Source organism: Microcaecilia unicolor, chromosome 12 (genome assembly GCF_901765095.1).
Source record: "Microcaecilia unicolor chromosome 12, aMicUni1.1, whole genome shotgun sequence".
NCBI lineage: Eukaryota > Metazoa > Chordata > Amphibia > Gymnophiona > Siphonopidae > Microcaecilia > Microcaecilia unicolor.
The window spans coordinates 102,384,947-102,401,756 of NC_044042.1; the positions used below are offsets into that span (position 1 = coordinate 102,384,947).

The 16,810-nt window shown below is 44.7% G+C and overlaps 1 protein-coding gene across 1 annotated transcript in view; it reads left to right on the forward strand.

Annotated features, from left to right (window-relative positions):
- LOC115482281 (sodium channel protein type 4 subunit alpha-like) overlaps positions 1 to 16,810 on the forward strand; it is a 295,820-nt gene that overhangs the window by 126,300 nt on the left and 152,710 nt on the right. Inside the window, exons 6-7 of the mRNA XM_030221948.1 lie at positions 1,281 to 1,372; positions 8,033 to 8,323. Of these exons, the coding sequence (XP_030077808.1) occupies positions 1,281 to 1,372; positions 8,033 to 8,323 (383 nt within the window). The remainder of the gene's footprint in view (positions 1 to 1,280; positions 1,373 to 8,032; positions 8,324 to 16,810) is intronic.

Genomic DNA, 16,810 nt, shown 5'->3' on the forward strand with positions numbered 1-16,810 from the left:
CTTGGAATGGCTGCCTTCCCATTTCATTATCACTGAAAGACGTCCTACTTTTGGGCCCGCCCTAGTCCCACCCAAATTACGTCTCCAACACAACCCCTTGCTATTTTGAACAAACAGCAGTGTTAAACATCCAAATTCTGCCTTTTGAAAATTGTGATTTGAACATTTTCGCAGATGGACTTTTTTGGCCATTTTGAGATCCATCTGCTTCGAAAATGAGCGCCATAGTGGCATAGGTGAGAGCTGTCTCAGTCATCGGTCACTAGTTCAGGGTCCAATAATTCAAAATCTCAAATAATATCATAAACATATCGATGGACCATACACATTTTAAATAGTATCCAATTTCATGCAAAAAGAAAAAAGCTGAAGACAGTTTATCAATGAGAGAAGGTACCCTCAAAGCTGCTCAGATCTAAAAATACTGCGTTGCTAAAAAATATATAAGACAATTTTGAGCTAAACAGAAATACTTATCAGTCATATTCTCGGTGTGGTTCCAAATTTCACAAAAACAGCACAGTCCTCAAGGTAACAATGATAAGTAGTAGATTCTCACAACCACAAGCAAGGCTTCTAAAATGGCCGCCAATCATCAGCAGAAGCCCTACGTGATTGCTATCCTGTGTAAAGAATGAACACAACACTGACAGCTGATTTTCTTCAGAACCCCATTCAAATATCTCACTGATAGAAATAAAGCGTGAATACAGCAAAAACAACTGAAAAGAAACCTAAGGAGGGAGGCAGCTTCATTCTGAGATGGCCAAACAATGAATACCACATCGACATCTGAAAAATGGATCTTTACATAGTCTGTACACACTGATTCTCATGAATACCTGAATGCAGCATGAATAGCTGAACAACAAGCTAAGCAAATTTTCAAAGCCAGAAGAACGTCTGCACTTTGTAAAAATATAAAACCTGCAATGGTTTTGTAGCATTAAGTTTGCATTTATATCCTGTTTGGGTGAAAGACAATTGACAGATCCATGCAGGTCACTAGCTACAGGGAAACACAGTAAAGATTACAGTTAAATGATACCGCTTTATGTGTGCAATTAACACTCGCTGTCTGGCCTTGACTAGAGAGAACCTTTGAGTACACTGCTTAAATGGGCTATGGAATGCGGAAAAGGAAGAGCATAATTCCTACTTTAATGCATCATTTTGAGAAAGAGGGTTTCCCTCCCTGTGCCCACAGACTGGCATATGTTGCCGATATCCAGATTCCCACGGTGAGCTAACCTCTGACCCCCCACCCTCTTTCTTTCTAGTTACATCACAGAGTTTGTGGATTTGGGCAACGTCTCTGCACTCCGAACTTTCCGTGTCCTGCGAGCACTCAAGACAATCACCGTAATCCCAGGTACTGTACGTCTGCCTTCCAATCCAGCACTGGCCTCAATGTGCTTTTACCCTCCATGTTGAAACGCTGAACTGAGTAGTCAACTGTACAGTGACATCAATGACACATTGCAAGATTATTTATTTATTTATTTTGGTGCATTTGTACCCCACATTTTCCCACAGGAGCAGGTGCAATGTGGCTTACAATAATTCAAGAGGAAAAAAATACAATGCAAAGATGACTCAGTTACAGATTGAGACAGGCAGGGAATGGACCAGAGGATAACACGGGGTGAAAGATAGGGGCAAAGCAACCGGCAGATAACCATGTACAGTCAGGAAGGGAGAGAGGTTAAACATAGGAGTTGCCACTGGAATAAGCTTTGGCGAATAAGAATGTTTTTAAAGACTTTTTGAACAGGTGGTGGTCGACTAGTTCTTTTAGTTGTCTCGGCAGAACATTCCAGCATTTTGGACTGATGTAGGGGAAGGACGAAGCAAAAAGGGTCTTGTATTTAACATTCCTGCAGTTGGGATAATGTAGATTGAGGTAGGTCCTTGCAGTTATTAGCACATTTCTGGAAGGTAGAGCGATGAGATGGAGCATATATTCAGGGGCTTCTCCATAAATTATCTTCTGCGTTAGTGAGCAGATTTTAAATGTAATACAATCTTTGACTGGAAGCCAGTGTAGTTTATAACGCAGTGGCTGTGCATGATGAAAACGCAATTTGCCCAATATTAGCCTTGCTGCTGTGTTTTGACCAGTCTGTAGCCTTTTCAGAATGTAGTCCCGACAACCAGCATAAATCCCGCTACAGTAGTCTATATGGGAGAGGACCAGCCAATGGACAAGGGTGCGGAATAGATCTCTTGAAATGAAAAGCTGAATGTGCTTCAGCCTCCACATGGCGTGCAACATTCTTTTAGTGATGATTTTCACCTGATTGTCCAGTTGTAAGTGGTTATTCAACTCTACACCCAGGATTCTCAGGCTGTTTGAGTTCGAAAGTTTGCAGCCCTTAATGTCGAGTGAGCTTTGGACTACTTTATTGTGTTGGGTCGATAGGATTATACATTGTGTTTTGTCTTAAGCTTAAACAGAAACGCCTTTGCCCAAGAATCCATGATGGAGAAACTTGCGTCTATTTCATCGGAGATTTCGGCTAGAGTAGACTTGAAAGGGATGTAGATGGTCACATCGTCCGCATAAATGAATGGGTTTAGGCCAAGCTGAGATAATGCTTTTGCTAGTGGAATCAGCATAATATTGAAGAGGGTTGGAGAAAGAGGTGAGCCTTGAGGTACCCCACAGTAGGCTTTCCACGGTGTTGAAATGCAGGAATTAGCTCTGACTTGATATGTACGAGAGGATAGGAAACCCTTGATCCAGTGTAATACGGCTCCTCTGATTCCGAAGGTGTCTAGTAGGTAGATTAAAATCTCATGATCCACCATGTCGAACGCGCTGGACATGTCAAATTGGAGTAATAATATTTTTTCCCAGTGGATATTTCTCTTAAAATTTGACAGTAAGGTAACCAGTACTGTTTCAGTACTGTACTGGGGACGGAACCCCGATTGAGAGCAATGTAGAATATCGAAATTATTCAAGTAGTCGGCTAGCTGAGTATGGACCATACTTTCCATAGTGTTAACAAATAATTGGATGGATGCTACTGGTCTATAATTAGAAATGACATCAGCTTTCATTTTTGGGTTCTTTGGAATTGGGGTGAGAAGAATGCTCCCATGCTCATGAGGAAAAAGACCCGTTTCGAGCATGAAGTTCAAGTAGGTGGTAAAATCAACTATGAAGCATTGTACAACATGAGTCCAAATGGCATTTTAGCACACACTAATGTTAGAGATACCCATACTAAGCAGGGCCCTAGTTATGTTAAATTGTACAGCGCTGCGTAACCCTAGTAGCGCTTTAGAAATGTTAAGTAGTAGTAGTAGTAGTTGTAGTAAATAATCTGTTTTAAAAGTAGCCCCCGTTAATAACGTCCCCCTTAGTGTGAAGAGTTTCAGTCTCTGGTAACCAGAGCTGAGATTGTGATGTCATAATATCTCATTCCACTAAAGCCTAAGAGCCAACCTCATCACTGATGTCACAATGGCTCGATTGCCCTGAACTTGGCTCACTTTTATTACATATAGGAGAGATTTTGATTTCTAGATCGGCAGTTAATAAAACAACAACTATCACAGACTGGATCACAACAGACAAACTTGATCTGTTAATTATTACTGAAACCTGGATCCATGACCTTAAAGACCCCATAATTTTAGATCTTTGCCCCCCAGGCTACAAAATCACCCACTGGACAAGGAATGGAGGAATAGCCATAATCTATAGATCCCAGTTCACCATTACAACCGTAGCCGAATCCATCCAGCCCCATTTCGAAATTGCCTCAGTTAGGATTAGCCACCCAAACCTAATGGAACATCTCAACTTAATCCTGCTCTACAGACCACCAGTTAAATGGCAAGAATCCCAAACTAACTTCATGGACTTCATATCGAACATATGTGTATCTACCTCAAACCTACTTATAGTAGGAGATATTAACCTACACCTTGAAGACTAGACCTCAACAAACGTCCAAGAATGCGATGAGTTCCTTCAATTATGGGATTTCCACAGGCCAGATACGCGGCAAACCCATATTAAAGGACATGCACTAGATATCATTACACACAAATTCGCTCCTGACTCAAATTTAACACTAACAGATATAAAATGGTCACCCATACCATGGTCAGACCACTATATAGCAAACTTCTCCCTCATATGGCGATTGAAAGAATCAACCCACAAAGAAGAACGAACCACCTATACCATGAGAGGAAAAATAGATCCTATAATATTCTGACACAAGCCAATTCCTTGAAAAATGGGACAGTAGATGTAGAAGCATATTAGATAACATAGCACCAATTCAAACCAGAACATCACACAGAAAGAACTCAATACCATGATTCAACGAAGAACTGAAAAAGCTAAAAACGCAAGTTAGAAGGCTAGAACGAGCATGGAAGAAAATGAGAGACGATTCCACATTCACCACCTGGAAGCAATTGCAAAGGAAATATAAATACACCATAAGACAAACTAAAAGACTATATTATAAAACTATAATTGGACCAGAATTCAAGGACACACAAAAACTCTTCCAGCTTGTGAACAAATTACTAGACACCACGCCAGTAACTTCTAACAACACAGATAAACCAGCAGCAAACAATCTGGCAAAATACTTCAGTGAGAAAATCACAAAACTACGCCTCCAAATTCCTGTCAATACCACTAACTACACAGAGCTTCTTGACTGCCTAGACCCAAACCCTGGTGAATACCCAGCGGACAGATACTGGACCAATTTTGAAACGCTATCAGAGGACATCGTATCCCAAAAACTCAAAAGATTTGCCAAATCCCACTGCAAACTAGACATATGCCCAAACAACCTGACAAAGTTAGCCCCTCAACAATTCATAAAAGATCTCACAGAGCACCTGAACTACATGCTTCAAAGCGGACTCTTCCCAAAAGACCAAGGAAATATTTTACTCACCCCTATACCCAAAGATGCAAAAAAAAGCACAAGCGACTTAACCAACTACCGCCCAGTAGCATCTATCCCACTGACAACCAAATTAACGGAAGGATTGGTAACCAATCAACTCACCAACTACCTAAATAAATTCTCCATACTACACAAATCCCAATCAGGATTCCAAGCTAACCACAGCACAGAAACAGTGCTAGTCACTCTTATGGCTAAATTTAAACAACTGATCGTAACTGGCTATAACATTCTTCTACTACAATTCGATCGGAGAGGGCCCCATCCCAGAGTTGGAGTCGGCTGTTGAAGGTAAAACAACGCGGGAGAACCCGCCCAGAGTGGTAACGCTTGACATGCTTTGGCAGTCAATGCAAAAAATGCAAGATTTAATTATAAATTCTACTCAAGAGACTAAAAAACTTGCTAACACTGTAGGCCAGCTATCCCAATCTTTGGATAAGCTGAAGCAGGATTTAAAAGATCAGGAAAAACACTCTCAGGAAGAAGCTGTAAAAACAAATGAAAAATTTATTGCAGTGATGAAAGATAATATGTCTATGCGTCAAAGGATTGAACAAATAGAAAACTATAATAGGCGATTGAATATGCGAATTCTTAATTTCCCCAAACCAGTAGGAATGTTACCATATGATTTGTTCAAAAAGTTTCTTCTGGAGAATTTAAAATTTTCAGCTCAAAATATTCCGCCGATAAATAAGATTTATTTTTTACCCACAAAAAAAGATCGAGAAGGTGTTTTGCAGGAAGCTGAAGAATTGAAGGACATTTCACAGATATTGGAGGACTCCTTGACCGAGGTTGTAACCAGAGCTACCCTCTTAGTATCTTTTGTATTTGAACAAGACTTTGATGCTGTATTAAAACTTTATTTTAAAAATACACAGCAACAATTTTGTGGACAGAAATTGTGGATATTTCCTGATGTGACTAAAATCACTCAAGAAAGAAGAAAACAGTTTCTGGAAATGAGAGAGGAAACCAGGTCTTTAGGGGCAACTTTTTTACTTGCTTATCCTTGCAAGTGTGTTATAAAATATCTAAACATAAAGTATGTGTTTTTTGTACCAACACAATTGAGAGAATTTATAAATATGAAAAAGCTTGTCAAATGATAAAACCAACATAAAGTATTCTATGGTGGTATTTAAGGCTAGGCCTTTTCCTATAATTTTTCTTTTTTATGTTCCCCTGAACAATTTTGACTCCTTCCTCTCTAATTGTGGTCAAAGGAAGATATGATGAAACATTAATGTTTTTCTTTAGAATAATTTTATTCCTATTTGGATGTTGTGTATTAATCATATCTGTGTTTCATGTTGCAAGTATAATGCTTGTAAAGTTATGAAAAGTTAATAAATAAATAAATAAATAAATAAATAAACAATTCGATATGTCCAGCGCTTTTGATATGGTTGACCACAGAATATTACTACACATCCTTGAATACTTTGGAATTGGAGGCAACGTCCTCAAGTGGTTCAAAGGCTTCCTAACCACACGATCTTACCAAGTGATATCCAACTCTACCACCTCAGACACATGGACACCTGAGTGTGGAGTCCCACAAGGATCCCCCCTCTCGCCGACTCTCTTCAACCTAATGATGACACCCTTGGCCAATCTACTATTCAATCAAAACCTCAATCCATACATATACGCAGATGACGTAACGATCTACATACCGTTTAAACAAGACCTATTGGAAATTACAAACGACATCAACCAAGGTTTCCATATCATGCACTCATGGGCAGATGCATTTCAGCAGATAAAACGCAATGCCTCATACTCACCTCACAACATAATAAGAACAAATTCACCACCATAAACACGCCAACACTATTCCTTCCTGTATCGGACACACTGAAAATTCTTGGAGTGACCCTCGATCGACATCTTACACTTGATAATCATGTGAAAAATACAACTAAAAAGATGTTCTACTCCATGTGGAAACTAAAAAGGATAAGACCATTCTTCCCAAGGACCATTTTTCACAACCTGGTACAATCACTAGTGCTTAGTCACTTAGACTACTGCAATGCACTCTACGCAGGATGTAAAGAGCAAATCATCAAGAACCTGCAAACCGCCCAGAATACAGCAGCCAGACACTCATACGGAAAAACAAAATATGAAAGTGCAAGGCCCCTAAGGGAGAAACTACACTGGCTCCCACTTAAAGAATGCATCACGTTCAAGATATGCTCTCTAGTTCATAAAATCATTCACGGAAATGCCCCAGCCTACAGGACAGATCTTGTAGATCTGCCGCCCAGAAACTCTAAAAGGTCATCTCGAACATTCCTTAATCTGCACTTCCCCAGTTGTAAAGGCCTAAAATATAAACTAATGCATGCGTCAAATTTCTCCTACCTGAGTACAAAGTTGAGGAACACACTACCGTGCAGCTTAAAAGCTACTTACGAACAAGCTAACTTTCGGAAATCCCTGAAGACTAACCTATTCAACAAGGCATACCAACAAGATCAACAACTAGAAATGTAACACAAAGCAACCTTGCCTATCATCAACAATGCCCGTGCTCATTCCTACTTACTTGAATCTCGACCTAGACCTATTAACAATATGTTCTCTACCTATTCTCATTTGCTTAATCTTCGATGATACTACTTTCCATTTAACACTAACAGTTATTTCCTATTTTAGTATCTACCAACAATAACACATTGTAAGCCACATTGAGCCTGCAAAGAGGTGGGAAAATGTGGAATACAAATGCAATAAATAATAATAATAATTTCTTTTTTTTTCTTTAATTAAGGGGGAATGTTATCAATGTGGGCTACCATTAAGGCATGCTATTGTACTGTTATGCCCTTTCATACAGTGAGGAAGTATCCTCAAAAAGATAAGCTAATAAACTTATATGCTTATCTTTATGTGGATTTTCAGCTCCACTATGTAAGTAAGACCCCTGAAAATGTGGTCCCTAAACTTAACTGATAATGTATCCATTCAAGTTAAGGCAGTTTTTATGTGTTCCTACTTGCATGGATAAACTTCACCATGCTGGTGCATGAGCAGACCATATACCATGTTTATTCTTCTCTGGCTAGGCTTGAAGACAATTGTCGGAGCTCTGATACAGTCTGTGAAGAAGCTGGCTGATGTGATGATCCTCACCATCTTCTGTCTCGCTGTTTTTGCACTTATCGGCCTCCAGCTTTTCATGGGGAACCTGCGTAACAAGTGTGTGAGATGGCCACCACCCAACAGCACGCTGGTGGGGGACATGTTGGCATTTGATAATGACATGATGGCCAGTTTCACTGGGTACGGTGACAGCAGCAACACCACTGGCTCCAGTAATTATACATTTGACAAGACCGTCTACCTGAACGATGAAGGTAAACTCCATGATTGTCAGGAAACTGGCTCCTGAATTGTAATCTGCAATGTGCACAATTCTTTCTCATTTCCTGTTAGTCAAGCAGAGAGTAATTCTTAGGTGCCGACAGCTAGGCATCCAGTGGGCACCTTGTAAGAGCCTATTCTGTAAAGAAACAGACACCTATGTTCTTTTATTGGACACTAACCAAACCAGGTTATCAACACACCTAACATTTATCTAATCTAATCTTGCAATTTTTATTCTGGTTTACCGAGGTGGCTCAAGGTGGATCCCAATCAAGATATAAGGGGGCATAGGGTGAAGGTGAAAAGGGATAGACTCAGAAGTAACCTGCGCAAATAGTTCACCATGGAAAGGGTGAAGAATTCATGGAATGGCCTCCCGGTGGAGGTGGTAGAGATGAAAACTGTTTCTGAATTCAAGAGAGCTTGGGACAGTAGATGGCATAGATGGGCAGACTGGATAGGCCAAACACTTTTTCTCTGCCTACATTTTTCTCTGTTTCTGTGTTACCAAAGAGATAATCCCTCTTATATTTCCATTATGACTATCGTAATTCATATTGAGTCTAGATACCTATCAAATATAAAGCCTTAATAATAATTCTTAAAGTATGATAAACAAGTGATATTGCAGATACTATACGGCAATTCATTCCACCAATCCAGCCCCCTAGCAGTCAAAGTTCTCTGGCAGTGTCGCGTGCACGAGGACCTTGGCACACTGTCCGGCTTCTTCCCCAGAAGCACTGGTTTTGTGAGTCCTTGGGCCACTACCGTGGAGCGGCAGTGGCAGGCAAGATCACCTACAAGGTAGAGAAGAGACAAGACTGGACCGGAACTCCGGACTGGAGTTCTACACCGGAATACTCGGAACTGGAACGCACCGGACGGGTGCGCACTGGAGTGGGGCCCGCTGGACTGGACACACTGGAGTGGCCCCACTGGACAGGAACATACAGGAGTGAAACCCGCTGGACTGGAACACACTGGAGCGGAACCCGCGGAACTGGAACACCCTGGACCTAGGCTTCACCTACACTTGACTGCCTTCCCCCTCGGGTTGAGCCCTCAGGTTCTGGCAGCCGGTAGGACTTACAGGAACAGCAGGAATAAAGGTCCAGGGGTGCCCCCTGGCACCTAGGCGAAGGCAAGGCAGAGAAAGTCTGGGTTCCGGCAGCAGGCAGATTCAAAGCAATGGTCAGGACAAGGAACAAGACTACAGCTGGAGCCTCAGTGCCAAGGAGTACTGGCAACAGATAGAACAAGGGCAGAAGCTCCAGAAGCAAAAGAAACACACACAGAAAACCAGCAGGCTAAACACAAGAAGACTAGTCAACTGTACAAGCTAGTAGGAAAGCTATGCCCAAGCAAACCAGTCATACACACGAAACATACATAAAGCAAAACACAGGAAAGCTGTACACAGGCAGACAATGCAAAGCTGTGCCCAAGCTAACAAGTCATGCACTGGAAACATACACAGAGCAAACTCAGAAGACCTGTAAAGCTATACACCAGCTAACAACAAAGCTGTGCCCAAGCTAACAAGTCATGCACTGGAAACATACACAGAGCAAACTCAGAAGACCTGTAAAGCTATACACCAGCTAACAACAAAGCTGTGCCCAAGCTAACAAGTCATGCACTGGAAACATACACAGGGCAAACTCAGGAGACTAGTAAAGCTGTACACCAGCTAACAACAAAGCTGTGCCCAAGCTAACAAGTCATGCACTGGAAACATACACAGGGCAAACTCAGGAGACTAGTAAAGCTGTACACCAGCTAACAACAAAGCTGTGCCCAAGCTAACAAGTCAAACACAGAGAACTAGCAGAGCTAAACACAGGCTACAAACCAGACGGTGCTAAGCTGGCTAATCTAACACTAGGAACAAACACAGAGAACTAGCAGAGCTAAGCACAGGCAACAAGCCAGACGGTGCCTAAGCTAGCTAGTCAAACAAAGAAACTCACACAGAGCAAATACAGAAGGGCTGGAAACCCACAAGCGATAAACACAGAAGGGCAGAAACCCACAGGCGATAAACACAGAAGGGCTGAAACCCCACAGAAGGGTAGGAGACCCACAGAGTAAAAGACAAGGAAAGCAAATGGTGCTAACAGCACCCTAACCTCGGGACCTAAGGCACTGCGGAGGAAATGGCAATGCAAAGGCCAGGAGTGTAGTCTTCAGATGACTAATAAAGCCCAACACCAGAGCCACAGGTGCAGCAATCACCTTGCAACCAAACAGAGGCTTGACACTCAGAGCAGGCATCCCATAGAAAGTAACAGCGGGAGCCATCTTGGATACTGGCAGAGACGAAGAGGCGGCAGCCATCTTGGAAGAGGCAAAGCCCACACAGGTGAGATTCAGTAGTGCAATCAGCACACAGAGCCAGAGAGAAACTAAGACAGAGACAGACACAGAGACCAGCAGAAGCCAGCACAGACACTGACTCCCAGAAACAGGGTAAGTAGGAGGGTGGTCACGGCCACAGCCGTGACAGTACCCCCTCCTCAAGACCCCCCTCTCGGTCTCCCTGAGGAGGTCAGGTTTCCAGGGGTAACTGTGGTGAAACCTTCTGATCGGTTTCAACCCCCAGACATGGATCACTGGACTAGAAGTCACAAAGAAGTTCAAAACTGGCAGACAGGAGCGGAACTTGTCAACAGGAGGCTCCTTCCAATCACCGCTGGGCCAACTCAGGAACTTGAATGCATCAAGAGGAACCACATTCAAAAGGCACCCTTCTCCGAGGGAACCCAGACTGAACTCAGGAAGCAAACCGGGACTGGGACCCGGACTAGAGTCAAAAAGCAAACTGGGACTGGAACCCAGGCGTGCGTCAGGAGCTTGACTGGAACTGGAACTCAGAGCCGGCTCAGCATCTTGGCTGGAAGTGGAACTAGGAACGGACTCAGCATCCTGGCTGGAACTGGAGCTCGGAGCAGGGTCAGCATCTTGGCTGCAACTGGAACTTGGAACAGACTCAGCATCTTGGCTGGAACTGGAGCCAGGAGCAGGGTCAGCATCTTGGCTGGAACTGGAACCCGGAGCAGACTCAGCATCTTGGCCGGAACTGAAGCCTGGAGCAGGGTCAGCATCTTGGCTGGAAGTGGAACTTGGAACGGACTCAGCAGACTGGCTGGAACTGGAGCTCGGAGCAGGGTCAGCATCTTGGCTGGAACTGGAACTTGGAAATGATTCAGCTGCAGGGCTGGACACACCCCTCTGGCCGGACTGGGACGTCTCTCTAGCATTAGCTTTAGGCGGCGTCCGCCGAGCAGGTTTCAAGAGGAGACGGCCCTGGTATCCCCAGAGCATGCTAGCAGGCTGAAATGCAGAAAATGGGTTTCTCCGGGCCCCAAGCCGTTGAACACACCTTCTCTCAGCTATTGCTTCGGAGGTCTTCTCCCAGGCTGAATCAAAACAAGGTCTATCACAGTCCTCTTGGAACGTCATCTCATCTTCAAGAGCAGACTCAATATCTTGGCTGACCTCTGCACTCGATGCAGATTCAGCATCTTGACTGGAACTGGAGCTAGGAGCAGGGTCAGCATCTGGGCTAGAACTGGAACTTGGAACAGAAGTTGAACCGGGACTGGGACCCGGACTGGAATCAGAGTCTTGACTGGAACAAAAATTCTGAACAGGAGTTGAACCGGGACTGGAACCCGGACTGGAATCAGAAGCTTGACTGGCAGGGCCCCTCAAACTGGACTCAGGAGCTTGGCTGGGAGCGCCCCGCGAACTGGACTTTAACTGAGGCTCGGTCTGAAGCACCATTCGAACTGGCCTTAGGAGCTTGATAGGAGGTGCCCTCTGGACTGGAAGCGGCGGTGCCACCTGAACCACCCTGTGGACTGGCATCGGAGGCTTGGTTAGAAGCCCCCCTCGAACTGGACTCAGTGGCTTGACTGGACGGGTCACTTGAACAAGAACCGGAGACTTGACCCGAAGCGCCACTTGCACAGGAATCTGAGGCTCCATCGAAGGCTTCCCTCGGACTGGACTCGGAGACTTCAAAGGGCGTGCCACTTGAACTAGGACTGGAGGCTCGACCTGGAGCGCCACTTGCATAGGAATCTGAGGCTCCATCAGAAGCACCCCACGGACTGGACTCAGAGGTTTCAGAGGGCGTGCCAGTTGAACGAGGACTGGAGGCTCGACCTGGAGCACCACTTGAACAGGAATCCGAGGCTCCATCGAAAGCCTCCCTCGGACTGGACTCGGAGCCTTAAGTGGCATCGTTACTTGGACTGCAATTGGAGGTTCAGTATGAAGCATCCCCTGGACTGGACTCAGTGACTTAGGAGGCAGCGCTACTTGAACTGGGGTCAGGGGCTTGGTAGGAAGTACCCCTTGGACCGGCTTAGGAGCTTGGCTGGACTTGACATCCCGAACAGGAGCTGAACTGCGAGGGGTACCCCGATTGTTCTGTACCACCCGCTGGGAAGCCCCGAGCATGGGCCTTCCACAGCGTATTCGTTCAGCCTCCGCTTCTGGAGTATCCCGCAGGGCTGGCTCCTCGAGGAGTCTGTAGCGGTATTCATAAAGCTGAGTCAACGGATCAATATCCGAAACTGGGCTATGGCGGACCCTACACCTCTGGAGACGCTTTCGCTCAGCTGCCGCTTCCAAAGTATCTCTCAGGGTTGGATCAGACAAAAGTTTCTTCCGGTAGTCGCGGAGGGTCAAAAAACGATTCACAGAAAAAATTGGGTTGATATAGGGATCGGACCACAAATTAAGGACTACCTCCGGATGGTTCGTGAGGAACTCGAACATGGACGGTAGTCCCCGCTGGGCAGATGATCTTGCCGGACTCATGGCCTTTGCATTCTGTCGCGTGCACGAGGACCTTGGCACACTGTCCGGCTTCTTCCCCAGAAGCACTGGTTTTGTGAGTCCTTGGGCCACTACCGTGGAGCGGCAGTGGCAGGCAAGATCACCTACAAGGTAGAGAAGAGACAAGACTGGACCGGAACTCCGGACTGGAGTTCTACACCGGAATACTCGGAACTGGAACGCACCGGACGGGTGCGCACTGGAGTGGGGCCCGCTGGACTGGACACACTGGAGTGGCCCCACTGGACAGGAACATACAGGAGTGAAACCCGCTGGACTGGAACACACTGGAGCGGAACCCGCGGAACTGGAACACCCTGGACCTAGGCTTCACCTACACTTGACTGCCTTCCCCCTCGGGTTGAGCCCTCAGGTTCTGGCAGCCGGTAGGACTTACAGGAACAGCAGGAATAAAGGTCCAGGGGTGCCCCCTGGCACCTAGGCGAAGGCAAGGCAGAGAAAGTCTGGGTTCCGGCAGCAGGCAGATTCAAAGCAATGGTCAGGACAAGGAACAAGACTACAGCTGGAGCCTCAGTGCCAAGGAGTACTGGCAACAGATAGAACAAGGGCAGAAGCTCCAGAAGCAAAAGAAACACACACAGAAAACCAGCAGGCTAAACACAAGAAGACTAGTCAACTGTACAAGCTAGTAGGAAAGCTATGCCCAAGCAAACCAGTCATACACACGAAACATACATAAAGCAAAACACAGGAAAGCTGTACACAGGCAGACAATGCAAAGCTGTGCCCAAGCTAACAAGTCATGCACTGGAAACATACACAGAGCAAACTCAGAAGACCTGTAAAGCTATACACCAGCTAACAACAAAGCTGTGCCCAAGCTAACAAGTCATGCACTGGAAACATACACAGAGCAAACTCAGAAGACCTGTAAAGCTATACACCAGCTAACAACAAAGCTGTGCCCAAGCTAACAAGTCATGCACTGGAAACATACACAGGGCAAACTCAGGAGACTAGTAAAGCTGTACACCAGCTAACAACAAAGCTGTGCCCAAGCTAACAAGTCATGCACTGGAAACATACACAGGGCAAACTCAGGAGACTAGTAAAGCTGTACACCAGCTAACAACAAAGCTGTGCCCAAGCTAACAAGTCAAACACAGAGAACTAGCAGAGCTAAACACAGGCTACAAACCAGACGGTGCTAAGCTGGCTAATCTAACACTAGGAACAAACACAGAGAACTAGCAGAGCTAAGCACAGGCAACAAGCCAGACGGTGCCTAAGCTAGCTAGTCAAACAAAGAAACTCACACAGAGCAAATACAGAAGGGCTGGAAACCCACAAGCGATAAACACAGAAGGGCAGAAACCCACAGGCGATAAACACAGAAGGGCTGAAACCCCACAGAAGGGTAGGAGACCCACAGAGTAAAAGACAAGGAAAGCAAATGGTGCTAACAGCACCCTAACCTCGGGACCTAAGGCACTGCGGAGGAAATGGCAATGCAAAGGCCAGGAGTGTAGTCTTCAGATGACTAATAAAGCCCAACACCAGAGCCACAGGTGCAGCAATCACCTTGCAACCAAACAGAGGCTTGACACTCAGAGCAGGCATCCCATAGAAAGTAACAGCGGGAGCCATCTTGGATACTGGCAGAGACGAAGAGGCGGCAGCCATCTTGGAAGAGGCAAAGCCCACACAGGTGAGATTCAGTAGTGCAATCAGCACACAGAGCCAGAGAGAAACTAAGACAGAGACAGACACAGAGACCAGCAGAAGCCAGCACAGACACTGACTCCCAGAAACAGGGTAAGTAGGAGGGTGGTCACGGCCACAGCCGTGACAGGCAGTAGTTGATTTCTGACAAGTTGATATCATTGGAATACGTAATTTAACTTCCTAAACAGAGCGCAATGCCCTAGAAGGAGAATAAACAGAAATTATATCTTGAAGGTATTAAAGACCTCGACCATACAGAACCTTAAAGACGAATGACAGTAATTTAAAATGTATCCTAGGCTTTACTGACAGCCAATGCAATTTAAAGAGCAATAGGGCAGCATGATCTCAGCCGCATTCTGTATAATTTGGATTTGGCATAATTGTCTTTCAGGTAATCCTAAAAGAACGATATTGCATTAATCAATCCGGCTCTACCAGATTGCATGATCATCTTAAATTGAGACATAGTAGTAATAGGCAAAGTAGTTTCAACCATAGAGCTGTACACATAAATGCAGTAAATACTGGCATAACTTACAACAGGGGTTCTGTAATTCAGTCTTACACCCCAGCCTGGTTTTCGGGATTTCCGCAATGACTATTCACTGCTTCCATTGCATGCAAATAGATCTCATACATATTCATTGCAGAAATCCTGAAAACCAGGCTGGGTTTTGGACCTCGAGAACCCATCACTTACAGTATTTTGTAAGTTACGTGGACAAGTGTAAGGCTCCGCCTGTGTCCTGCCCATGCTTTGCCCTTTGTACATCCTCTTGCAAATATGTTAAGCAGGTTTTTGCAGCAAGAAGGTTACATGAGTCTATCTGGCCCATTATGTGGGCTGAAGCCAATAGGCAGAGTTTGTTACCCTATCACTTTCATTGGAAAGAATTAAAACCTCCTTGGGTGGACTGGGTGGAGACTGACTTCAGCCTTGTGACATCATGCCGTCTCCTGTTATCAAACATCCTTGGTTTGCAGAATAGTGCTTAGAGGGCATGTTGGCATTTATGTATTCCTTAAACTTGTTAATCAAGCTTCTCTCACTGTTGGCAGCACCGTATTGGCAGTAAAATTCAATCACTGAATTTCAAATAGTCAGATACATACATAAAAATTCCACCCACACAGTAAATCTTAACAGGTTCTCAGTTCTTACCCTAAATCTACACATCAACTACCTACCCCCTGTATCCTATAGAACAGGAGTAGGAGAAATAACAGGTAGTTGTGTAACAGGCTACATATTTTATTATCACAAGTACAACAGCTCATACATTTGGAACTATGGTAAAGAAACAAAGAACCCCTAAAGCTACTGCTTTCTGTACAGCTTCTACCACTGTCAAGATCAAACCCTTGGACCAAGACAAGATTCTGGGTTCATGCGATAAATGTACATACATTGAGTCCCTTGTGAAAGAAGTACAAGAACTAAGAGAAGAAGTGGTAAGGCTAAGAAACATCTGGGACAACCAGAAATTTGACCCAGAGACACAGGTCAAAACATTGAGAACTTCCAGCAAAGGGAGAGAAGATCTTGGGCAGACAGAGCTCAGCTGGAAGCAGGTCACCAAGTCCCACAAGATCAATCCTCCAACTCCACCTTCTATTCAGCTAAAGAATCAGTTTATAGCCCTGGAGGTAGAAGAGCTAGAAACATCTAGAAAACAGGAGGAAACAATGACCAAAAATGCCATCACAGCTGAACAATTGGCCCAAAGAAAGTGAAAGGTAGTGGTGGTTGGAGATTCACTTCTAAGTGGTACCGAAGCGCCCATCTGCTGGCCGGATATGTTGTCCAGAGAGGTGTGCTGTCTGCCGGGTGCCAAGATTTGCGATATTGTGGAAAGATTGCCTAGACTCATCAAGCCTACGGACCACGCTCCTATGCTACTCATCCATGTTGGCACAAATGATACAGCTACGTAAGT